Raw genomic sequence first — 27,840 nt, forward strand, 5'->3', positions numbered from 1 at the left:
GCGCACGGGGTTTTGTTGGTTACCGTCTCTACCCACCTAACCCGCGTTACCATAATAAAAAAGAAAATACTTCGCTTGAATGCACAGTTACGTAGCGACATACTAAGACGCCTGTTCGCATTCTGAATTAACCTCTTGGAAGACATGGGAGAAGCTGTTGATATAAACACATACATACATACAAACATACATAAAATTGATTATTTTGGAATGGATTATTTTTTAGAGGAATATAGAAGTCAACAGATAATGTAACTTCTGTAAAATAAATCCACGCTGCCGACGGGCCTTCCGTAAATTATTAAATGACAATTTTAGAGTAAATTATTTTAAGGCATCTGCATTGATTTATATGATTTTGTAATGAAATTAGCGGGCGTATTTTTTTTTTACAACAGCCGTAGCTTCAAGGTCGGGTTCTTCACATTCATCAACACAATTTGCATTATTCCATAGTCTCCTGATCAATAATGAAATTAGCATTTGCGTCGCGACAACTCGATTAGCTATGCCAATATTTGCAGATTTTACCTTAACACTGTAGACCTATGTTTGCACGGCTGGCATAATTATTTTGAATAACATCGATTGCGTTTCAATCTGCGTTTCTCTCATACATTGCACACTGCATAAAGGCAGGTTTTATTGCCACCTGTTTTGAAAAATAGATATTAGACTAATAGTTAACAACGTCAATCTTGGATTGAAGTATTAGTTTGTTCTTGTTTGTCCAAACATGAAATTGTGTTCAAATTTTAGCCTTTGAGAAAGACTCCGCAAGGGTCAAAACTTTGGACCATTAATTTGTACTTATTTATACCATTATTGCAGTGGCGTAACCAGGGGACGTGAAGCGGTAGGCACCCCCCCTACCTTCTCGCTTTACATTCGGTGTCGAAAACAGGCACAACATGGATAGTTCTATACCGTTCATTAAATTTTCCACAACCAACACCAATCATTTTTTTTGTAGGCAGTTTGCATACGCTCATTTAATCCCCCCCCCCCCTCAAATTTAATTCCCTACCCTTTAATTGTACAGGTTATGTTGAATCCTCGATCAAAATCTGTCTCACCACCTTCTGATTTTGCAAATAATTTTCACCGAGGTATAACAATGGAGGAAGGAAATAACTGAATACCTCGTTCCCGCCAGGAGTTGCTTAATTGAATAGAGGTCACATTATATTATATTATATTATGACCATCCCCTGTATAACGATGCACCATTATCAGTCAAGCGTGGCATGAGGGATTTTTCATGCATAGTTGGTTTTGAAATCAAATAATCCAAACCGGTACAGTATAATACCTTTATAATATGCAAATAGCCAGCATATAGCTACAGCGGGTGAACAGGTAATCAAGCATTTATCATGTTGATCATTGTCTTGAGTCTTGGATGGTTAATCCCTTGAACAAGTCACCACTGTGAGAGCTCTCAATGACAAAATGGTTTTTCTTCTGCCACATCTAGAGAGAAAAATCAACTGGACCTGCTATTTCAGTTTATCCTGGACTGGGGCATCTGTCAACACCTCAAAGTGGTTAATTCGGTGTTTATCTAAATTGTACTACTTTCTAGTGAATGGTTCTTGTACGAAGGAGAGATAAACCTTCCTCAATGGTTCTCGCATGGAGGAACAAGAACCGTTCTCCTCCATGTTTGTTTTTGTTGTTGTTGCTACCTTGATCCCGAGTTGTAAACCAAGCCGCCACAAGCCTTGATGTAGTTACAGACATTATGCGTTTATTGGGCCATAAGGCAATCAACACCAGAAAGTCGTTATTTGGGGAGAAAAGGCTTGTTTAAACAGGGACCATAAGACAAACCGATGGTATAGTTATAAGGCCTTGGCATGAAATAATGTGTCAATAAAGAGCGCCCTCTTTTGAATCAAATTCCTTCCGTAACAACATATTATAGCGCGTCAAATCCTGGAACAATTTATACTAGTTTGACCTCGGGACGGATATTGCGGCTAAGTATTAAATTCGAATAATCTTAATAAAATATAATAATGCCATTCATTGTAGTCGATAAAAACAAAATTAAAAACATTTAATGCCTAACGCCACTTCATCATTAACTTCTGACTTTAGACTACGTGAGCCAGTCGCTGTGGAAGTGATTAGAGCTTTTCAATGCGATATGCCTTCAACAAGTAACCAGATTTCGATGACCTACTATTTTACATTGTATACTTCAGTCGGCAGAGGGCGGACTTCATTTGCAATTTTTAGGCAGGGACTCTCTTTGGCAGTCAATTTTACCATGGGAAAGAAAGCAGGATTTGTGTTATTTTTCTAGTACAAGGGGTGTTAAGAAGGGAAAAAACTGAAAACTAAAAATCCTGTACAAAAGCACGAGATGATCTGGTGTGCGTTCATTTGCAAAATTAGTCTGCCACTGGTTAATGCTCTGAGTCTGAGCAGAGCACGTTTCATTTGTTTCCTCCTACAATGTTATTACACCCCATGGAACCTAGCCTTCTTTCTTAGCGTCTGAAGACAATGTGACTAAAATATTAGGCAAGGGGGAAACAGGTTCACCTTTTCCCATCAGTATTCAATTAATTGTTGGCATTGTTCAAAAGATGACCCTAACCGCAGCATGAAGAAACCTTTTGGTTGTGATCGTAGGCTTTACAAATATAATCAATATTATGGGGGTATAGATTAGGAAGAAACTGTCTCACTTCTAACTGACAGTTTGATCAACTGAATTGACTGCATTGGGGGAAGGGAAGGCAGGTTCAGAATGACGTTTCAAGTTGGAGGAGGGGGGCGAGAGGAATGATCTCCTTTTCAATAAAAAAATCCTTTAGCCTTTGAGACATACTCTGCATGGGTCGAAACGTCAGGCCATTCATAACAGCTCTTTGTTAAAGAGCGCAATTCAATGCAGAGATGGCAATCCTTATCTTTGACAATTTGTATTTGATGTACTTTTTTTATTTGACGTTAACATATTGAACACTGTTTATGTCTTGGTTTGAACGTACACCTTTCATCGAACGAGATTCACTCAAAAGAGAATGTATACGTTTGGTACTCGCTGACGATAAAAACTATTGGTTATAGTATAAAGCATTTTGAGAAACATTTCACTGTGAAGTATGGTTATATCAGATATATAAGTCTGAACGCCCCAACATTTTAGTATGAGAAGGGTTACCGCGACCAACTTTTGTGTTCACATGTTAGCCTAGTTTGATTGTGCTACAAGTTTTAAAACAATAAAACGGTTCCAATAAGCAATGATTTACTTAGCCTATAACTTTTTTTATAAGGAGAAAAAAAGCTGGGGCACATTATTGAATAAGATTGAAGACGGTAATGATGACGACGACCATCGAGAATCCAACCTCTACATTTAATCAGATGCACTTTTGGGGGGTTCGTCGAACTGATTCCTCCCCAGCAAAATGACAGTAGTAGGTTTTGCACAGTAATAGGTTTTGCGCATGGGGTATTCCTCCCCCGGCCGGCCGAACGCATTTTTTTCTTCTGTACGTCAAAATTGCCACTATCGTAGTGCCTTTTGATTGAGACTTTTGGTCTTTCTAAATCGATTCAAAAAGGGCACAATCCCTTAAAAGAAAATCAGGAAAACAAATTTAGGATGGCAACTCTGTACTACAGAAAAAAAATAATAACATAGCCTCCCGAACATCTGACGTCACTCATCCTTGAATGATATGCAGGTGACCACTCTAGGCGTTTGCCAAGCCGCTGAGGGCGTTTATGTACGCCGCAAGGAGGGCACGCGGTGCATCTTAAGAGGTATTTAGAGCATGAGGAATTGCCGTCGAGGCTTGCCAAGCATGAATGTAAAATGATGTACAACTGTCCACTTCGACCCGAGCATCACGATTTAAGACATCCCACGAGGTGATGTAGTTCTGCTAAAACAGTATATTGATGTCACATTAAACAAACAGTGGTGTAACTTCAGTCTTCACTTATGAAGGGGTAGGCGGACAGACAGGGGCACATACATAATTTGTGCGATTCACAGACTGTGGAAGTCGCTTCTATTAGTAGAAGGCTATTGCAGGATTCGAACAACACGACACTATAAACGCATTTTTTTTCTTGCATCTGAAAACGCGATCATACAAATCATAATAATTTTAATATTACTATATGTAAATTTAAATATAAGTTCACCACGAAATGTTGCAAGTTACACTCAATTGCTCTCTACCACTAATCGTCAATGGATTTTTCTTGTGATGATTTATGTTATAAAATCTCATGACCTTTCAACATCAAGAACATACATACATCTCGGCATAAATATACAAATAAGAGGACGACAACACCAAAACCAACAACAACAACAACAACAACTTTGAACCTGTGCACTCGGAAACTAAAATAAGACAGCGTAGATCGTTTAATACCCAGTTGCTGGGCAAGCTTCTCAAGTTGGTACACTGGGCTCGAGTCACTTCGGGGCTCTGACCTATTTCTGACCCGGAATCTGCGTCAATAGATGAGCCAGAAAGTTTTCATCAGTGACCCAGAAATGTGCCAGGCTCCCTCGAGGAACCAGAGTTCGGGTCAACTCTGACCCGGAAGTATTTTGAGTGATCTCGAAGGTCAGACAATCTCATGTTAAAACCCAACAAAATTAATACTCTTGTCCACTCTTTAATATTCAAACAATTATCATAATTAATGCGGATTTATAACTCAAATTACAATCCATTACAATCCATTCATCTCAACAGTGACTGAGAACATTTTGTACATTCCAAACACACAGTGACTTCCAACAGTAGCGATTTACATTTTAGTATTCATTATGTTACATTCTTTAACACGTCTTTTACATAACGATCTGTTTAATTTTATGCTTTTTAAGCATATTTTCAAAATGTTTTATAACCACCGGTTCGACCAAATCTCCTGCTAATAATTATGCATTTATTTTCGTACAATCTGATTTTATTTCTGTATATCAATAAACAAAATTGATAAATTTAAGTTTTATTTCCGAAGGCCTACTGAGCTTATAAGCTCTAATGATGATATTAATTTTCGAGTTTACCAATTATACACCGATGTGTGTTATGCATTGTATACTCGGTACCTGAGCTGGTTCTGGCCATTGCCAATAAAAGTACAGATATAAGGCTTCCACGATACCATTTGGCTCGTATCTGTTTTCGACAATGATCACACCTTTTTCAAAGAGCCACTTACCAGCGTGAAGGCCTCAACTCCAATCTAAAAGTATACTTTGGATCTTTGGCCACTACTTCAAATGAGACATTCGGTTTTAACGTACAATCCGATGAACAAAACACTTAACAATTACCTGTTTACAATTCACCGTGCAAACCTTCAATGCTCAATTATCAATGGTTCCTCATCAAGGGTCCAAACCCGCCCCGGTGTGGCAGGGAGATTCTGTCACCAGAGATCATTCCCCTATAAGGCGAACTGTGTAATAAGTTATTCTGGATAGCGCCCTCTTTTGAATCTTCCTCCTCCAGCCCACATGTTCATTCCCTTGGGGGGCAGATTCTCCGGGGAAACATTTCCCCTGACAACGGCTATATGGTTCGAGTATAAACGACATTCAGCAGTCAGGCATCTTGTGTACTACTTTACCTGTCACAACACCCGGCCCACGTATTTGGCCCTTTCGAATTCACGGCTTCGGCTTCGGATTCGGCTCAGGCTAGCTAGCCACATCAGTTGTTCTGACTATACGCGTGCTATGCGGTCAGGGATTCAGACCAGAGACCGGAGCCTGAAGCCCAATACAAAGCCAAAGCCGTGGATTCGAAAAGGGCCTATGTATCACACTGATAAATTAAAACCACTGAAATGTACACATGCCTCGTAGCAATAGTACACAGTCGCATCACAGGTTATTAATATTATACAAAAGTTTAACTAAAGAATATTTTTAAAAACTCCACAAAACTTAGACTGCTATGCAGTTTATAAGTCAATCAAACAAGTGGCTCAAAACAATGCGGGAAAACGCCAACGTCACAAGTAAAACAATTATTAACAATAATTTGTTCCTTTGGTACAGGAAAACTGCATCTTCGTAAGAGTACTACTATTGGTATTACGACAGACCTCTAAAATTTTAAGACGGCACAGCCAAAAAGCTTTGCTACGCGAAATAAACAAGACAATTTGTACACACCGTACAAATATTGATTGCAAATTTTGATGAAGAGACTTGTGGCGAATCGCGTTTTTTACCCTTTCTGCTTTTATGTTATTTTTTCGGCTAGCACTATGTATGCATGAAGTCCAATATAATACAAAAGCTCTATAAACATTTTTGTTTTAAACGAGACAGCATGCGCATTTTATGCAAATTTCGAGAAACATATTTTTCTAAAATAATTGTTTGCCTTCACAGGGTTATAGGAAACTGAAGTTTTGGTCAAAATACTGCAATGGGAGTGGCATAATATACATTTCTTACCAAAGCTGCCCAAAGTTTGATCCCAAATTAAAAAGTAATCCACCTGTTGTTCAGGTGACATATTTAGGCCTACGTCACTATCACTATGCAAGATTTTAAAGAGAATGTCTGATGTCTGACCACCGCGAAAATTTCCAAGGTATCATCCAAACTACAAATTGCTTTACAAATTGCTCTGCAAAGGGAAGTCCACAGAAAGTTTAAATATTGCAGAAACTAGTTAAGAACTACTAAAGAAAACACCCTTGCACAGCCAAATGTCAATAAAAAACAACGCTGAACCACCAATGGACCATTGTGTACATTTTCCATCTTGCAGGGCAACATCCAGCTGTCGATTTGACCAAACTCGTCCTAACTTAGAATTAATCTTAGGACGAATTAAGTTCCCTATCCGAAGACGTATGACGCATTGAACCCATCCTAAGTAAGGACAGGTAACTCGTCCTAACTCGAGATAGGATTAGTCCAAGCGTTTCGTGAAAACGGCTACAGGGGTCGCTGTGGTCCATTTTGGGGAAAGGCGGCCAACAAAAACAAGTTAAATTTTAACATTAACATTAATTTTAACATTAAATAAAAACACAATCTTGCAGGGTGACTTTTCAAAATCGTCAGTGCATTTCCACATTTCTAAGTTATTCGTCAGAAGCATTTTCATGAAGTATCTCAATACTCAATGCTTATGTTCACAATGCAACCATAAGCGTTCACCGATACAACATGATTTTCGAAGTGGTGTCATCGGGCAATGACGAACGATAGTTGACGATTACTAACATGTAGAAACTGCGCATGGCCAGGTATCTTTTGCAATGAATGTTCCCACTGGCTCATCTGCGATCACAGCCTCCCAAAAGCCGTTTTAAAAGATGCGAAACGGCGTGCCGCTGAGCCCCTCTCGTACATCGCTGTGGGATCCGTCCGGGGAAACGGCACGCATGTTACCAGACCTCACCGATCGGAACGCCCTCTTGAGTTGTGATCCGAGGGTGAAACAACTTTAGCATGTTGATGATCCTTACAGGCATGATCGACTAAGGGTAAGTTAGCCTGGCCAGGGTATGACCATGGCCGACTGTCTGTGGGCCAACGTTAGGAGAGATGGGGGCCGTCTTTGGCCAACGTGTGGAAACAGGGGCTAAAGGGGGCATAGCTCATAGCAAAAGGGCTGGTAATAATGTATAGCATTGTTTGGGGCAAACGTCATGCCTAAATGCTTTCCTGATCTGTCCATCACAATCAAACAGGAGTCTAAACACAAAGTTAAACTTCGACCTGACTTCGACTTCGGCCTGACTTCGGCCTTACTTCGGCCTTACTTCGGCATGACTTCGGCCTGACTTCGGCCCTACCAAAGTTTCCAGTATTTGCTCAGCCGATCAAACGGCAAATCCGCCCCAGTAGCGGATGGCACTACTCTTTTTTACAAGTTAAGTACATGTTGTAGTTGCTTCACTTTGCGACCACGATTTAACAATTTAAGCCATTTGGGCAAAAAAACACGCCAAAAGGAGGATCCACCTATCGATGATGAGAACTTGGCATTGCTCAAACCGAACATTTAAGCATTGCTCCTGTTTCAACCATAATATTGGTAAATCGTGGGTGCTTTCAGTGGATCGGCACACAGCATTTTCTGAACGTAGTCACAACGTGGTTTTCCAGATGACAACAAGGAGTAGTACTAAGTTGGAGTCCACCTCGCGGATTGGTGTTGCTTTCCTCTGACTTGTTTCTCGTATTTATATTCAGCTGAAAGAAAAATAACAAAAATCGCATTAACTTTTCGTTACTTTAAACATACAGCCTTCTGTCATCATCTTTCCTTCGAGTGCAATAATTTCTCACAAAGGCTCATGCCTCGTCGTCAGTTTAAAATGCCGCCCTCTATCTGACTTTTGTGTACTGTGCACGAAAAGAAAAAAAACGCCACGCCGCAAGAGGGCATCATCCCAGCCAGTCGGCTGAGCTGAGGTGACTTGCCAGTCGGCTGAGGTGACTTATTATTATTAACGAAGATGATGAAATGGATTTAATTCCTATTTTTCAACATAATGAAGGGTGCTTCGACCTTTTGCTTGACGTAAATTACAATTTGTTTACAGTTGTTAAGAATTATTGAGTGTCAACTAATCATTGGCTCTTCACTGCAAGCTTTCTATCATAAAAGGATTTTAAAATGTCACAAAATTCTCTGTTCAATCCAAAACACGTTTTACGCACAATACACATATAATCTTACCAATAATCGTTAACAAAACAACAATTTAATTACAACACAATACATCAGAGGAGAAATAAATTGAAAACATGAAAGTAAGTTTTTTATGATTTTTTTCAGAGTAAGCCTTAATCTCGAAGTTTAGAAAGAATGAACAGCAAGTCATTTCTTCTTTAGTTTCTTGTCTTCATAGGGTCCGGGTACTCTTTGTAGGACAATAAAAAACAATGTACAATGATTTACATTAAACTCAAGGTTTGAAGATAACGATAGTAGAAAGCTTCCCTTACAATATTACTTGCTGAGGTGCAGTAGTTTTTGAGAAATTAGTAAAGCAAGTCACGAAAACATTTTTAGTATGACAAACGTATTTTTATTGACATCGTTTTACTCATTTCTCAAAAACTCCAGCACCTCAGCAAGTAACACTTAAAGGGAATTTCTACTATCATTATCTTCAAACGGTGAAAGTTTAATGTCAATCTGTGAACATTTTGTTTTGTGTTACATCAAGCAGGCTACCCACATCCTTTAAAGAACAATTCCTGGGCAGGATATCACAAATTAAGCACTAACACTCATTGTAAGATGAGTTCTCAATATCACCATAGTGATTATGTATTGTAACCGTCTACCTTTGCTTGCAATTAGGATTGATACATTATGTTAAGACCAATTTTTGTACTTTGTGAAATCAAGCCTTGGTTATTGACAACAAAAAAAGCTTCTTGTCGAGCGGGGAAAACAAATTAATTGGATGAAAAATCTACCTAGGGACTCCAGTTTTATTTTCATACTCACTGGCAAGTGTGCAGAATGTCATACCCCACGAGATGCTCCATATCCAGCCAACAATGAAGATGCACGACAATACCTGAAGCAAGGCAGCCAAGAGATTCCATAGAAACGCACTACGGGGAGTGATACGGGTGAAGCCGCAACAGAACACTGAGAACGAGGATAGTAGCGTACCTGGTAACGAGGCAATAACAGTGTTTATAATAATATACATTGATCTAACTGTCGCCATTTTGACCATGTTCCCTGTCTCCAACAACACTAATTATTGTTAAAATTCATAAAAAGTAAATGGTACCAGATTATTTGTATCTACCTGCCTCGGTTTTGTTGCATAATGTTGATGGGGGGGGGGGGGAACTCCGCTCACGATAAGCTAAAGGTCCATATTGTGCGGGACTGAAGATTTTCGATACGTTCGATGCGGTACGTTTATATGAAATATTTAGGCCTACGTCACTATTTCTTTATTTTTTTATGCTGGTCTACCTTTTAAAACAACGGATGCCAAAAAAGGTATATTACGCAATCTGTTTTAAATTTGAATATGGGGGGGGGGGTCTATTTATTATTTATTTATTTAATTATTAACTGATCTATTTGCACACCATTTTTTTCCAGTTCTGATTGATTGATTGATTGATTAATTCATTAAGAATTACGGCCTATTGTTACATGTGGTTAATCAAAGCTAAGTTTACACAATACGCAGTTTGTCAATATTGAGGGACGCAACTATTGGAACGCTTTCAGATTGAAAAAGAAAAACTGAAATGTGAATAACCAAATCCACTTTGCCTTATCCCAAGACCACGATAAGAAATCACACGAAATGAAAGATCATCAACGTTTAATTCATTCATTCCGAATACGAAGTAGATCTTTTGGAGAAAGAAAATTCATCAGCAAAAAAAAGCTCAAAAACTTGATTGTGGTTACAATCAAATTTGAACACAAAATAATCCGATAATGCTGCGTTATCTGATTTGTTGCTCCTATCTGACATTCATTACATGCGTATGAATAACAAAATCATAATCACGAGCACACAGATGTTCCGACTGTAGGCTCATCTTCACACACCCACACATGTTACCGGAAAAGCTCACGGCAGGCAGTGGATAATTATACCCCACAACACCACCACAATCCGCTGGTGGTATTTCTTATCAGATGAACATAATTATTTCATAATTATTTGGGAGTTTCACGTGGATTTTAATGTGTTGTGATTTTTAGATGTTTAAAGGTACACGTTTGGTAATCACTCTTTAAATTAATGACAAACGAAATCGGTTGGAAGAAGTCTATGATTAGCGTTTGATAGTATATAAATCAATTGGAGAATCATTTCACAAGTAACGTTGAAGTGGTGCTGCAAAAAGACAGCAGTTTTTATACCCCAAAATTTTAAACTGGGAAGCGTTTCCAAGTAACGCTTCTCGGATTGTGTATTCCTGTATAGGGATTATTCTTCTTACGTCGTCTATAAAGTCACTATGGATGGATGGTTATCTGAGAGAAAAAAAAACACCTTTTTAAATGGAATTTTCAAAAGCAAGTTTGGTTGTGCATATCTCCAATCGAACGTTCCCAAAGCCAAAATAATCGTTAACATAAAAAGTTAATTACTAACGACCAATGGAGAGCTGCCACAAAAACAAATGTGAGAAACGGCTCCCTCTGAAGTAACATAGTTTTTTCTTTTTGAGAAAGAGGTTATTTCTTACTCAAATACTATTTAAAAGGCTTCAGACCTAAAGTTTTTTAGGCATCAAAAAGCACACAAATTTGTGCAACAAAGTTGTTTTTTCTTTCATTATTCTCTTAACATCGGTGACCAATTGAGTCCAAATGTTTACAGATTTGTTATTTTATACACATGTTGCGACGATCGGTGTGAGAAGACATAAGTAGAGTGTAACATACGGAGGTATGCTAATCATCTTGATAAAGAGATTACAACACAATAAATTCCCTAACGTCAGACCGATCTCATCAGTACCGGTAAAAGATCCCATCTGATACACTTGGTCCCGTAGGGGGGGCTTTCACCAGGCGTCAGTAAATCACGTTATGAGCGGTATGACGCACATTTACATTGATAATTTATGGGATTGGCTTTGGAGTTGTTGGAATTGCAGCCAACCTGGAAACGGACGAGATGGGGGGGGGGGTGTGTCTGTGTGTGGATCTCATCATTTCTCGTGAGAGATCACTGGAAGTGCGTCCTCACGCGGGAATCTCTTTGTGGATGTGCGTATGAGGATGTAACTGATAAGATTCACTCATCTGATTGTGGAAAGTTTGCTTATAGAGTCTAAGAATTATTCTTAAATAGCCATCGTGTGTATATGTTTTCGATACAGATCGGTAATGCCAATTTTGTGCATTAGGGTAGTGAGCGAGATAGGCCTACCATATTTTAATCCATAGTACACATTGATGGTATTGACTCAAATAATGTGAACTTAATTCACAAATAACCACAACTGACAGGGACAGGGGGTGGCGTGAAATACTATTTAAAAAATAAAGTCATTTAGTCTCTCAGAAAGAATCTGCTAGCTATATAGGGTCGAAACGTCAGGCCACTAAATCTGCTTTCTTGTAAAAAAAAAAAAAAAAAAAAAGAGTGATACAAAAGCTTTCGACTGAAATAATTCCTCCGTGAGGCACTTGTTTTAATTCTAATATAAAGGGGATAAATTACCGAAATCAAAACCCGTACACTATCGACCCCACGTATGACGTCATTTCAAAATCACCCCAGCGCACTTTTCTATTGTTTACGATGCTTTTACAAAAAACACCGAGAGAATGAGTAATCTGGCTTCTTATTACGTGTTTATCTGTTTCTGCTTCAGACTCAATAAAATTACAAACCCAGCTCACTCTGAAGCAATTACCTTACAGGACATGAACACTTCCCTCCCAATCATTGCTTTCGCGAAGGTGAAAAGGTAAATATTTACTGCGTGCCACCTCTTACGCACAATTTTGTTTTGATGTAAAATGGCACTATTTTCCTACAATACGGTGCCCGGTTGCATTACGTTGCCGAGTTATAACCAGCTGCTGCTAAATATACACGAATTGGATTCCTTCCTTCCTATAGCCCAGACTTTGCGCCAGAAATCCTACGCAAATAAGGAATGATGGTTTTTTTTTGTGAGGACGTGCCTCAGGTTACACCAACACATACTCGCCCTATGTATTTGCATGAATGTGAGGATTTTTTTCTCTCTTCTATTTTCTGAATTTAGAGAAAGAGAGAGATGGGGGGAAAGCTAGTTTTAAGAGGGTGGGATTGTTGTCCTCAAGCCAATTCTGTATCCTTGCGTGGGATTGATTGACTTGCTGACGGCAGTGGTTCAGAATGAAATGAACCCATGCATTCTCCTTCCTCGTCATGGTCAGAATATTGACATTACATTTTATCAAATTAACATCAGGCCTTTTAGACAGTTTTTTTTATTTATTACACCAAATAAAATGCTTTGGAATCACATCACGGATGCCGTCTAACAGTTTCAAGTTGAAGCAATGCCGAAAGGGGAAATCTGGATTGAAAATAGTGAAGGTGGGGGCAAGAGCCCGGAGCCATGGATCACTATGCAGAGCCGTAACTAGAGGGGCAGGGCGAGGGCGGGAGCTCAAAAGGGTTCCCCGCTCAAAACCCTTGCCCCCCCCCCTCCCCGCCTTTCATCCAATGTGGTCCTGGGAAATGCACGATTGAATATGGTTACGATACATTAAGACGTAGCCCCTCCCCAATTATGGCTTTGCTTTCAAGTTTGCCCCAAATTTGGCAAACCCCATTTTTTGTAAGGAACCACAAAAAGAAAGATCAAAGTATGAACATACCACAGAGGAGCTGAAGGGAGGAACTTATGTTCTTCTTAAAACAGACTAGATTGTAGGACGGAGGGAAACATGCATCATAGGCAATATGAGTTATACAAAGATGCATTTAATATTTCAATGGAGCTTTTGGAATGGCTCTTTGCTCTACATCTAGCCGAAGCAGAGCAGAACGCCTGGTTTTACGATCAAACAGTGGCACATTTACCATGAAAATATCCCAGGCATTACAAGACAGAGGCTGGCAGCTTCATTTTTATTTTTAGAAAACCCCAAGACACATCAGACAGTGATCTTTTGACGGCACATTACAAAAAACTACACTTTGATCAATAGGAATGATATAGTATTTTACAAGATTATACGAAAGTAATCATGGCTTGAAGCAGACCTCCCACGCAGAACAAATTTTTTATGAAGCTTATTTTAGCGAAATGATTATCTTCATGGCAACGGGCAAGATGGTGGCCCTCTAGAGGGAGACACTACGTCTGTGACCGTTAAGTAGCCATTTATATCAGATGTGCCAATGCCACATCTATACATTAAGCAATGGTTTATATCAATTGGAATTTAAATCCCTTAAAGGGGAGTGAAGTGTTGGAAACCGTTCTCTAAAATTATAGAATGGTACACGAAATGAGAACTTTTTAATGAACAGCAAAATTGTTGTCTTGTAATGTTATTAACTGTACATGTGGTTATGTGGTATGTTGCAGGTCTAATTATGTGTTATCTATCAAGTTCTAAATATTATGTAGTATGTATGTTATGTTGAAGTTCTAGTTTTAGGCCTATGTATTATGTGTAGTTTAATTCTGTGCTATACTGTAGTATAGTTCTAATGTGTGGTAAGTTGTAGTTCTAGTTATGTGTTATGTCACGTAGTTCTATTTATGTGTTATACTGCACAGTTCTATAATTGTTACAAAAAAAGTTATGTTTTAGTTCTATTTTTTTATGTTCTAGATGTTATGTGTTATGTTGTAGTTCTATAGTTGTGTGCTATATATGTTGTAGTTCTAGTTAGACCCATGTGTTCAATGGCGTTCTATATGTTGTTATCTACAGTTATGTGGAATAGAGTGTTAGTGATGTGTTTAGTGTGGTTCTAGCTATACACGATTTCAGACGTGACGCTCGGTATACCTAGATCGCCACATTGAAAATTAGTATATCGATAAAATCAAAACTACAGAAAGCATCTCGGGACTTGTATATCATCTACATTATGAATAGCTAGTTACACCATGTAACTCGCATTACAGGGCGATTTCTCATTGATGGGATCGAGGATTCTGCTTGACTGGCCCCGGGGACGAGGTTGTAGTACTCTATAAGAAGCTTGTGTTCTCCCCCCTTATCGTCAAATCTCGCTCTTTCGTTGTGGAATCCCGTCGTTAATCTGCGCTAAGTCCTACTCATTCTTATGCACCCGGTGTGCAACAGATTTGTAACTCGATCCCGGAGAACTCCCCGGTTCAGCTATAATTTCTACCCGTTGGCCAATCTGTTTTCTCTGCGTCATTTTTGCCAGCGCCATCACTCTCTGAGCCAGAAAGACAGAGATAGAGACGGGGGCTCGCTTAGCGACCAATCGATGTGACAAGCGTGTACGGCAAGTCTCTAGCCCTATAAATCTCACTCAATGTTAAAGATGAACGTGAAGGAGAAATGCAAAAGACTTGTTTAAACCTTGTTATGTATCGTCCATGAAAGTTAAACCAAATCTCTAACTGAGAAGAGAAAAACACATCAGTCATTCGTATTGGACAACTTTACAAGATTGGACTCACTATACAACTAAAAATTGCAGGGAAAACAATGCCAAACTATACCCAGTTCTATCTAGATGTACGACAATTAAAAACACACTCAAACACTTCTCGTTTACTGTTGAGAGGTCTTCACTTTTACACTGAATAAAATATTCGGAAAGGTTCTTGAAATCTCTTTGACATTAGATTTCTATCCGCGCCGGCCGATCATATACATTAGCAAAACAAACAAGCCAGGTTTTACTTTAGTATCCCATAACACAATAATCTCATCACCGTACCATTTTAAAAGCATCAGATTCAGACCCATTTTTGAGTAATCAAATTATAAATCTAACTTAATAATAGGGAGAAAGATTCTTGAGTGGCGGGTTTATAATCTGAACGAAGTGTGATGTTTATGAACGTCTCTATCCTACCCACCAGTGTGGCGGTGGAACAAAAGATTTATTTGCATTTGACTCGAAGATGCATTTGGCAAAAAGACATACGCTCACTCCTTGTTATTCGTTCAACCATGGAGGAAGAAAATCCACGGTTCAACAATACTCTATGCATGTATATATAAATAAACATTTCACCAGGTGCGTTCGGGTCCATTTCTAGAATTCCGTAAATAGTTTTGTTTTATGGCGTCTGGATTAAGCAAAACGTAATATTATATTCCTTAGTTGTAATGACAGCAATTTTTGGTAGATGTCATGGTGTATGGCCGACCAATAACACGACATGAAAGCTTTTGTCTTTGATCTTGTGTGCCATGGTGCTTTCGCGCACTTGAGTCGAAGTGTTTTGTGCAGATGAGAAACTAAACTCCAAAACGAATCGAAATTTACAACATATTATGGTGTTGGATTAACACATGATTAATTCTGCCAATACAATTACGTTGGTGTTATGTTAACACCATGTGGTGTTAATGTTGATTCTCTCCTGGGTATGTGTGTGACAACACCCATCTTGTCAGATTTAACAACACAATTTTTGCAGTGTGTAAGAATGTTCGAGTTTTGCTTTGTAAATATTACTCACTTGGTTTTGGATTGTTATAGTTTTTCTTTTTTTCAATAGAACAATCAGTGCAATTTCAATTTCATCAATATTTACACAATGGCAACTTTGCTGTAGAGTGTGTTTACTGCATTCATAGTAAAATAAGAGTTATTTGAAGAAAAGTATGTTTTTTGGTAAAACAATTGTTCATGATATACACGAAACATGGGTCAGACTATTAACCTGAGCCTCAGTTCTAGGCCTTGGAATAAACGGGAAATCAACACTTGTCCTTGCTCTATGGTTGCACCACGAAGAAAAGGTAAGGAAATTGTATATCAGTGAACACTAATAAGCAAAACATCATTGAATAGAAGTCCACAATCATCGGCACCAACAATTGAGATGCGGCCTTTAAAAAAAGGTCATGTGAGACGAGTGTGGAGCGAGTTTGGCTGAGTGTTACCAAGGCAGCAGGAAATTTAAGCTGACGTCAGAACCTTGTTTATTGGTACCAGGGAGATGTCAAGTTTACTTGATTATTGCAAGCATTTTCCACATCGTTGGGGTTCCGTGTACAGTAAGTGGGCACGTACACCAGGGAATATAGACTCCCCTTTTAGGAATATAATTCTAAAGGAAAGTTGTTACCAGAAATTGATACCTCCAATGTGATGGCATACGGGGTGCTTCGAATCAGGGGGTCGATCGGGCGTCATACCATGGGTCAAATGAAAAACAAGTATCTGAGTCACTCACTCACACACACATACGCATAACTTTTGAATATTGTGGTCAATTTTACTGTGTGGGGAAATATTTCAATTTGCTTGGCGTCAGAATGAGTCTCATCATAGTATGAAGATATTGCCACAGAAACAAGTTATTATGACCCCTGACTTTTCTGTAGTCTTTAAGGTGGAGCGATCGGTGTTTGTAATCAGATACTCTCTATGGAGTTAATTAGCAGAGGTTGGGAGTTTTTGAGTTAATTGAAAAGTAGCATTCGCTAACACTACGTTCAAAAGATAAAACAGTTATTGGACATAAAGCAACCGCCATCGTATTTCAATTTGCTTGGCGTCAGAATGAGTCTCATCATAGTATGAAGATATTGCCACAGAAACAAGTTATTATGACCCCTGACTTTTCTGTAGTCTTTAAGGTGGAGCGATCGGTGTTTGTAATCAGATACTCTCTATGGAGTTAATTAGCAGAGGTTGGGAGTTTTTGAGTTAATTGAAAAGTAGCATTCGCTAACAGTACGTTCAAAAGATTAAACAGTTATTGGACATAAAGCAACCGCCATCGTAGCTGTACTGTGAACTAATTCTTTGACATTTTCATATTCATCTGAGCGATTCCAAAAAGCTCAAGGGGTAACATAAAGATGCCCCGCACTCCCGTAATTAAGTGATAATGCACTGTAATTACGTTCAATATGACTTTCATAAAAACAATATTGGACATAAAGGAACTGCCAGCGTACTTGGACTATATACACAACTTTAATTTGGCCTTATTCACTTGAGCGATTCAAAAATGCTCAAAGGGGTCCCATGTGTGCCACTCATAAATAAATGGTAATGACGTTCAATATGATTTCCAGATAAGACAATTGGACATAAAGGTACCAGCGTATAGCTGGACTATGAAACTTCAGTGTGGCCTCATTCATCAGCTGGGCGATTCCAAAATGCTTCAAGGGATTCTATTTAACGATGTGTTTCACTCATGATAATGAACTGTAATTACGTTGAAATTCAGATAGGACAGTATTGAACATGAAGGAACCACTCGCTGTGTGGAACTTTAATTTGGCCTTCCTCGGAGCGATTCCAAAATGCTCAAGGGGTCCTATAGAAAGACGTTTGTCACTACTTGCATAATTAAATGATAACGTATTACAATTGCGTTGAATATCATCAGATAAGACAATGGTGGACATGAAGGAATTATACCAACTGTATGAAACTTTAATTTGGCCTTCCTCGGAGCGGTTCCAAAATGCTCAAGGGGTCCTATAGAAAGACGTTTGACACTTCTTGTATAATTAAATGATAACGTACTACAATTACGTTGAATATCATCAGTTAAGACAATATTGGACGTGAAGGAACTATAGCTGTATGAAACTTTAATTTTGCCTTATTCATCTGAGCGGTTCCAAAATGCCCAAGGAGTCCCAGAAAGATGTGTGGCACTACTTGCATACGTTCACTAATTTCAGATAACACAATATTGGACACAAGGGTTTACCACCGTAGCTGTACTAAGTAACTTTAATTTGGCCTTATTTCTCGGAGCGATTCCAAAATGCTCAAGGGGTCCAAGAAAGAAGATGTGTGCCACTCCTTATTTATATCATCACCTGTGCACAAGGATCAATACAATGCATATGATTGACACACATTCAAGGAATCTATCTAACTCTGTATTGAAATAGAATACTATTCGTAGCTCGCAGTCCTGGCGCGTCCAAAGTCAACAGAAGTGCCGTAAACCTGTGTCTTGGGTTTGTCTCAGAGAGGAGACCTTGAAGAAGACTTCTGGCCGGGTTGACAGTTACACCTGATGGAGAAGTGATGGAGTCGCATGTAGGAAGACAGACTTAAACTAGGATCGAGGGAATTCAAAGTGCATAACGACAATGTATCTACTGAAGACGCTCAAATCACACTGACCGAAACGTCGAGCAGAAAATCGGCTCCTCTCAGACCCACCAATCTCACTAAAGAGATTTGTACATGGTGTCACCGCAAATCTTACTTACTACTAGTATTTCCCACAACGCCTTAAGTCTGATCTGACACTGGAACATTGCTATTTCTCCCTATATTACCCAAAATGCTTTTAAACCATAGAAAACTTTGCTTTGAACTTTGGTTGTTTTGTAACCAGCAAGGAAGTCGACATTAAATGCTACCCTTCACCAAGGAGTATAAATCATCTATTTGGCAGATGATACCAGTACAAATCAAAACAATTTATTCACTGGGTGACGCGAATGCGCAGACTGTTAAATGTGTTCACATCTCGTTATCGAATCTTCGACAACATTCCAACCGACGTTGGTTTTATTGGGTTGCTCTTCCAGTCTGGTTTGGTTTACGATGCAATGCAGCGTTTACATAAATGAAGAAACAGCATGGTAATAGTGAGACAAACAACTTCAACAATCGTAGAGTGACAATATTTATAGTTTGTTTATGGGTAGGGGAAATCTCTTGCAACTCTGCAAAGCACACCTTCACGCCCCCTCCCCAGTGTGAAAATTCAATCAAATTACCATGTCACGTTTTTTGTACTTTCCAACGAAACAGCAGAGACGATTCACTTACATTTGTTGTCAATGTGTGATTTTGATTGGATTTTGTGCAGGTTCTTGCAAGTACGTGTTGTTCTGTTCTTTTCGGGTACGCAAACTGAATTAAGATCACAATTTTTCATTTCGAGTAGGATTAGTTTTAGAAAGTTGTACTGTCACAACACACTGACAATATCAAAATGCTTCGTTAAAGGCCTGATGTCTGAGGCCTGATGACAAATTCGTTGTCATTTCCCAACTTCTTTCTTTCTTTTCTTCAAACTGGATGCCATAATGAAACCAACTTCTTTGATAAACATTTGACGTGGATCATTTTTTATGAGGATCACGGAGTGCAGTACATCAGGTTCCGAAGACGGGGGATCGACGAGCAAGGAGATGCGCGTGCGTAAAATTACTAAATTTGAAGTCGGGGTTGATGTTGGATTCGCTGGGGAGTTACAGGCAAACAAACCTCTTCTTATAAGACATCTCTGTGGGACGATGACAGAAAAGAAAACTCAGGACCCTGTTGTGTTAAGCTAGATCTCAATCCTTCAGGGCTGAATAACTCGTCGTGTTTTCATATCACGCCCTTGTTTCTAGTCAACAATCTCTCAGGGGGAGTGTTGGTGTTTCTTTCGAAAATAGCTTGCTTTAAATAATATACTAAAGACCTTTATTTGATACTGAAAGTGCCTGAACAGAACAAGGGTAAATACTGAATAGCTTTAATAGCGTGCTTTCATGCCCTCGTTTTCTGCCTACAAACTGATGTCCCGTTGGGGGTTGGTAGTTCTCTTCAAAAATAGTTTGGTTTAAATATAGGCCTTGATTTACTAACAAAATATTTCTGAACTGACCATTAGTACAATTCAAAATATTGATGCGGAGCTTTATATATTTAGCGAAGAAGGAAAAACATTTATTTGCGCTTGAAAAAAAGGGAGCACAGAAATTATTTTCAGGCAAACACTTTATACCGGAACGAGAAACGTTTTCCTTCCGTGTACCGACAAATTGAAACAAAAAGTTGTGATAATTTTGAAAATATAGCCAGAGGAGATATACAAACAAATTCAAAACCCTCGTGGTAAAATACATTACTTTATCTGACTACTGCGCCTTGAACACCCAGCAGGGTGGATACGTGCGCATTACAAGTCTTATTATTATTATTATTACTGACAGCGGCAATGTCAGCAGTTTCAGCTCCTGTTTTCCGCTGTTACTTTAAACTGTATTTTTTATGTTTGGCAGCTAAACCAAAACCATTTTCTGGTTATTTAAGCTGGTATGAAACATATCTCGTTCTGTGCCCGTCTGCAGAAAACGTGCACAGTAGGTAGACTCGACACTAGAGTGCATTTCAGAAATCGCTTGTTTTGCCTCTGGGATCGAGGTGAAACAGCAGAGTCGATGGAAAGAAGGTTATGATATCTATTCCAAGAGCTCCTGACATTATTTGCTAATACTGCCGAGTGTGCCAAGATAATTGTGGAAAAAAATATTGCTATAAATTAACGAGGAATGTAGGCCTATTATTTGTGTTCTTATAATATTTATTATATTTATCTAATATTTATTAATATTTATCTATTATTTGTGTTCTTGTACATGCATAATTAGAAAACGGTAGCTTGAAGCAAATTGGTTTCCATATATGGATTATAACTAATGTTATACAATGCGGTATTTCTTAATATTTATGGATACCATTACCATACAAGGCTGATGACGTTCACGAATGAATACCTTTACAGACACTTTTTAACCGTTCCATTTTAAAAAGATCAAATATTATTTGCTTTGTTATAAAAAAATGTTGTTTCAGTTGGTTTTTTTTTTTTTTTTTTTTTAGAGACAAACTTGATATCTGTGTGAAAACATTATATTCTACTTTTTTAAACCATATTTATTTCACAACAAACGCTAATTCTATGAACCCAAAGCGCCCAATCCGAATGCAAAGTCTCATTTTATTTGATCCGCTTATAAATTTAGTTTTGACCGTGGTATATGACGCTTTGTTTAGTGTCTACAGCCATAACAGCAATGATTTAGAATGTCGTAAATAATATCAGTATCCTATTGACATGACTCTTCCCTAGATGGTAAAATACCAGCATATTTATTTTGCCCGTTTACTATTATTATTTGTTCACATGTTTTTATGTTTTCCCTCCTATAATCGAGGGATTGCATTTGTTATACCAAAGGTTTTAAAAACAACACGAGCAAGCGGTGAATGGTTCTAAAATGAACTTATTGCATTTAACGTTTTATGTGGAGAAAAACAGTCTTATTGCTTTCAAAGTTTAGCAACAGCAACAAGTACAATCTGCAGGTATATTGAAGAAGGCAGTTTGTTTGTCTTTCTTTTGAAGGCAGCTTCTATAATTTAAGTTGAATTTTCTTCTCAGAGCCAATACCAGGCTGGCCACCACTACTCACAAAAGAGATTTTCTTTTTTCATGGTGTCACCGCAAACCCTGTTTACTCTGCATGGTGTTATTCTAACCTAGTTGCAAAACAGTAAGTTCCAACAATGAAACCCGCCCACAAAACTGTTGGCACTTGATTTTTTTTTTTTTTGGAAGGCAGAGGAACATCACAAAACTTTTCCGGCTGTTATTCTTCAAGTCATGTGGAAATTATGACACAAAGGGTAAAATTTCTTCTATGGTGTAGTTTGTTGCTTACCAGAAATGAAATGGAATATACAAGGCTACCCTTTTTGAACATAAAGGTTACAAGCTCTGTGGTCTAAAAATTGATAGTAAATTTTTTAAGTGGAAAAATTATGTTCTACAGCTGTTTCGAAGTCAATAAACTCACAACGACCTCTGAAAAAAGGCCTGTCATTTTTCAACGACTTTCCAAGTATTCAAAGGGTTTGTAATTGCCATTAACAGTACGTTATTTATACAGAAAGGCCTGATATTGCTGAGATTTTGCACTTTTAACTCATCACCATCAGGCACTGTACTCTTCAAGCACTCTAACTAAAGACGGTCAAGTAAGCAGCAAAGCCAAACTCCAAACGATAGAGAGAAAAAAACATGCATAATTCCATAAAGTAATATAATACACCTTTTCACCAGTCCAAGGTTTGTTTCCTTGAACCCGTGCGCTATTGTGGGTAATTAAAGCATCTATTATAGATGTATGTGCTAAAATAAATAAATGTTTAATGTCCTTTTGTGAAGTTGGTCCTTGAGGATTGTATGGCTTTACACGGGGCTGCTGCAGGGCAGACACAATCCCCTTGGTGCGTGTGGTTTCTGTGATGGGTCTACAGATGGAACAAAGTGCACTTGTTTTTTAAATTATGAAAGATTCAGACCCAACGTCTGCAACAGGTGGATCGTGCAATTACCATCCTAGATGAAAAGGCAATGCATTTAATTGACTAGGGGAAGGTTGCATAGAAAGCGACCTGGTTAGTTTGTTGCGATCAATGGCTATTCATTTCCTATATCCAAGTTATTAGTTCATTAAAGATCGTTTATAAACTCAACTGACAGTGAACTTCTTTCAACCGCATATAAAGTACAGGTGTGTTTTTTTGTTCATGGTTCGCTTAAAGACACCGGGCACCTATAATTCTCAAAGACCAGTCTTCTCACTTGGTGCATCTCAACATCTGCGTAAAATAACCAACCTGTTAATATTTGAACTCAATCAGTCGTTGAAGTTGCGAGATAATAATGAAAGAAAAACAAACTTGTCGCTTGTGCGCTTTCAGATGCTTGATTTCGAGACCTCAGTTGTCTAGGTCTCGAATACAGTTGAAGATGATATTGATAATTACTCAAAAACTGCGTTACTTCAGACTAGGGAGTCGTTTATCACATTGTTTGATACTATCAACAGCTTCCCATTGCTAGTTACCAAGTAAGTTGTTATGTCAACAATTTGTTTGAGTAATTACCAGTATTGTACATCGCTTTAAACGTGGGTTTGAGCAATGTTATTCAGTCCAATTTAATTATCCATATAGGGACTATAGCTCCGCAAAGTAATGTGATAAATGCACGTTTTTCTCACTCTGTATGTCTGCCTGATTTCTGATGGTGTACACCGCTGTAAAAAATTAATATATGCAATGTTTTCGACTGAAAGAAATTAAATGAATATTTTTCATTCCGTGTTAGCTTTTCATTCTAGTTGTATACTGTATGATCACAAAGCTTCAGGTTAGTGTTTGTAGTTCGTTTTATATGTAAATTGCAATAAATGGATTTAAAAGCCCATAGGAAAGTCGTCAATTAGTGGCTTTGCTTTTACTAGTATTTTTGGCATCAAATTTATGACTTGCCTGGAAGCCTGTAATGGGTAAAACTCATGGAATTAAAACAGCCGCTGTTTTATGTCAGTAAAAAAGGACCAGTAAGGAATGGTTGTCTTTATTTTCTTCTTCTTCTTTTTTTATCGAAAATTGACACAGCGTTTTCATCCTAATGCATTTGTTCGTTTGCAAGAAGGGGGGGGGGTCTAGATGAAAACACTGGAAGTTAAAATAAATAATTAACAAGGGTTTATGTTACCAGCAATGTTATACCTAATTAAGTATTTATTGTTTAATTGACCTTGCATTGTACTAATTTCCCTAATTGGTTTTGTCTCTCTTCTGAAACAATGTCAATTAGTTTTCAAGGTTTCTTGTAAAGTGGAATGTACTATTATGTAAAAAAGAAATAAAAAAATAATGAATGGCCTGACGTTTCGACCATAGCAACATTTTTCTCGAAGGCTATCATTTAAAACATTTAACCGACTGATATTTATTTATTTCAAAAAAGTCGAACTGATCGTCATTTTGCCAACAACAGACGGAAAACCTTTCTACAACAGTATTTTGCGTGAGGCTTACTGCGCAGGGGTCAAGTGAGCGTCTTTGTCTTTTATACCGACCGGGGGTACGTGAACTGGGTTCCACAACCTCATCCCCAACCCCCGATTATAATGACCCTCATAATTACTGCCTCATAATTATTGGGGTCCTCTCCCAATCTCTTAGAGCGGCTCCTTCACTAAAACTCTTCACTCGATTGCAATTAGTCCCCCGGCCCTGAAAGCAGTTCCCGCTTCGTTTACGGGATCAATAAATAGTGTTATAAACTGATACGTTATTACTATTCAAAAACGTTTACCGCACAATCACAAAGCAGGGACGACTATTATATACACTCCCACACATTACCATCCACAGTTAATGTACAAGGGAACTTAGTTTCACACATACGTGTAATCTTAATGCCCACTTTAGACCCAAAAAATGTTTGCCACATTTCAGCGAGTCGTAACAATAACCGTCGTTATTGATTTTCTGCTAATGGGAAATATTTGCGCACACACAAGCTCTATGCATTACTCTAATTATTACTATACTGATCTGGCCATATGGCAGGGGGAAACCTGTTGCTATAATGCAACGTGGATGTCCTATTTTACCCAACACACACATACAGCTAGCTCATACTGTCCACGACGGTTCCTTCGAGACTGAGGTAATTTATAAAATTTCCCAGACGTGATGGATATTACAAACGAAAGTTGAACATCCTCACATACGAATTCAACATTGTGAATTGGCCAAGGATGAACCACTAAGGGCATACACTCCTTTTCAGAACATTTCTTGGTGTATGCCTCGCGCCAGTTAAACCGAGTACAATTATTAAAACGAAAAACGAATATTTTTCTGCGCGCATTCAACTTTGGAATTGCGTTTGTAAACGGGGAAAACAGTCAAAATTAGCTTTTATGTTTAAAGGATTTAAACACAGTTAATAAAATGTTTACACTGGAACCCTACTTATGAAATCGAAGAATATTGATTAAAAATGTATTCAAAAACAACATGTTATTTGCATACCGAAAAGGAAGAATGTGTCTTATCGATAATTTATTGATAAAATTTGATAATGAATATTCATCTTCTGGTGTACATATCGTTACCATCTGTTCAAGTTCAACGTTCATTGTTGATGTATACAGAACAAAAGCAAATAAACCATGTCTGTCTTTCAGACCAATTAAAGTCTAACACGTTGTATTGTAATGAATTTCTTTTGCACGCGTGGATGGAACATTCCATATTCGATTAAAGTATTGTTTTTCACGCAATTAAAAATAGCTGGTGCCATTGGTCTTTGGTTGTATTTATCCCAGATTTTTTTATTTTTATTAAAGAAGACAATAAAGTTATAAGGCTGTGTCCGAAACGACGACTTCGGCTACAGCTACGTCTAGATCAGCGCGTCTACCAGTGTTGAAGAATAGCAGACGCGCGCGATCTAGCCGTAGCTGTAGCCGAAGTCGCCGTTTCGGACACGGCCTTACACTGCATTGTTTAACATTGCTGTGCATTTTTACTAAATTAAATTTGACTTCGACGAAGATAACATCATAACGATGTAATACAGTTCCTTCATTCATTTGTGTTGCAAGCCAATTTTAGTAATTATCATGACGCTCACGAGTTTCTATGCATTATTATTGATTTAATGGTAACTTTGACGCAATTTAATTTTCTGATTGTGATGTCTTTTTTGTATTTTTAAACAATTGTATTAATATCTATCTATCTATCTATCTATCTATCTATCTATCTATATATATATCTATCGATAAAAGTCACACCAACTTCAAAGTTGCCAATAAATACAGCGAAAAGTCTCTAGGTTGCATTTCGTTCACCGTAAAAAAAATATAGATATACAAATAAGAGTGATAAGTCTGGGGAAATGATGCCAAGTACATAGGTACACTACCCGGGTACATATGCATTTGTGTAGTGCCTGCACGTAAAAGAACACAGAACACTTATCATGGAAGGGTCGGGGTTAGACCAAGGTTTCTGGTTCACTATAGAAAGCACCCGTGTTTACAGGTTTCCTCAGGCATGCACGCTACACTGATTCAGTCCCCTTGTCCCCTTGATCCGACAAGTATGAGTTGATGTTAGTTCCAATTGTACTGAGAAGTATATACGGTCTTTATAATGACTCCACATTGTAAATGTGACCGGAAAATCGCTAAGATTTGTTAGTTAGTTCGGCCATGAACTCCTTACACACTCGAAAGTAGTTGTCTTACTATTCACAGCCAATTTGTAAAGGTCGGTTTAAATACTTCCACAATAGCACCTGTACCGTGAGAACTCAGCGCATGGAAAGGGTGGTGCACACGTGCAGTATAAGTACACGTCCTAACACTGGCCATGGCTGTGTTATTAAGTTCTTCATTTCAAATCAGTAGTGTAAAATTGGTGCGAAAATAAAATTAGCTGTTGCAAACTGCCCAATTTTATTTCTTGGGAAAATAGAATTTGGTTGTTGCAACCGAAATGACCTATGGTATGTGTGGGAAAAGATTAAAATGGCCTGACGTTTTGACCCTGGCACTAGCAGAGCCTTTCTCGCCAGGCTGTAAGCTACTTTTGCGATTTATTTCTTGAAAACTAATTATCCTCATAAAATTCAAACCACCACCATCCAAACGTGTAAACAACAACATGAATCCCTCCCCACCCACCAATATGCGTCGACAACATTACCCCGCCCCTCCCTTCCCACCCATCACCCACTAAATGTTAAGTTCATCGCGTAATTTGCCTACATTAATAAAGTTCCTCTGAACTTTGGAAAATAAGATGTTGTGGAAAAGATTTACACAAAGATCTATTGAATCCACTATTTCGCCCCGCTGTTACTCACCAAGTCCAGGCGTAAAGATATTGAAAAGGCAGCAAATTAGTGCCATTGGCATAGGCATACAGGGCACAGCAGACCTGAACGAGCCATGCTTCTCTCGTACACTAATAATGACATCTTTGGTCGTGGAAAGCTGTCTGTTAGAAATGAAAACATGTGCCTCCTCGGCACGGCTACGGGGCGATCCGCCCTCGCCCCCTTCAGCTGGTGAACAGCTTGACTCCGTCGTCAGTTCAACTTTCACCGATGCATCCTCCGAAGCCATAGTTCTTGTGGTTTCAAGTTTATACCCGTTCACTCTTCACAGACTGCGCTTCGTAAAAGTACACCTGCGAATGTTCCACATTGGCAATTACGACAACATTCAATGTAGTAAATTTGCTGATAGTGCTCTTTGCGTACTTGGTGATGTGCCCCTATACCGCAGTAAATCAACATTCATACACAGGAATCAACATAATTTCATTCCTAGTCAACGACGCATGCATTATGTCCATGGGACTTCTAACAGACTGTACGGAATTCCCACGATTGACAGCAGATGAAGAGAAAGGGGAAAAAACCGTCGTCACCGTTATATTGCATGAATGATGGAACAATGCTGTCTGGTTCCACTAGGCTCCGGTTCACGTGTGTGTACACACCGCACTGCGTGTTGAGTGCACGGCTCTCGAAAGTAAATACCTTCTATA

The 27,840-nt window shown here is 38.5% G+C and overlaps 1 protein-coding gene across 1 annotated transcript; it reads right to left on the bottom strand.

The window, feature by feature from the left end:
* Positions 1–4,639: 4,639 nt before the first annotated feature.
* Positions 4,640–27,786, bottom strand: LOC117290133 (protein stum homolog). Its single transcript, XM_033771391.1, has 3 exons — positions 27,152–27,786; positions 9,489–9,659; positions 4,640–8,218 (listed from the first exon to the last, which is right to left on the bottom strand). Exons 1-3 carry the CDS (start codon positions 27,411–27,413, stop codon positions 8,151–8,153), a joined length of 501 nt encoding a protein of 166 aa, XP_033627282.1. The 5' UTR covers positions 27,414–27,786; the 3' UTR covers positions 4,640–8,150.
* Between the last annotated feature and the right edge of the window lie 54 nt (positions 27,787–27,840).

The sequence above is a fragment of the Asterias rubens genome, chromosome 1 (genome assembly GCF_902459465.1).
Source record: "Asterias rubens chromosome 1, eAstRub1.3, whole genome shotgun sequence".
In the NCBI taxonomy this organism is placed as follows: Eukaryota; Metazoa; Echinodermata; class Asteroidea; order Forcipulatida; family Asteriidae; genus Asterias; species Asterias rubens.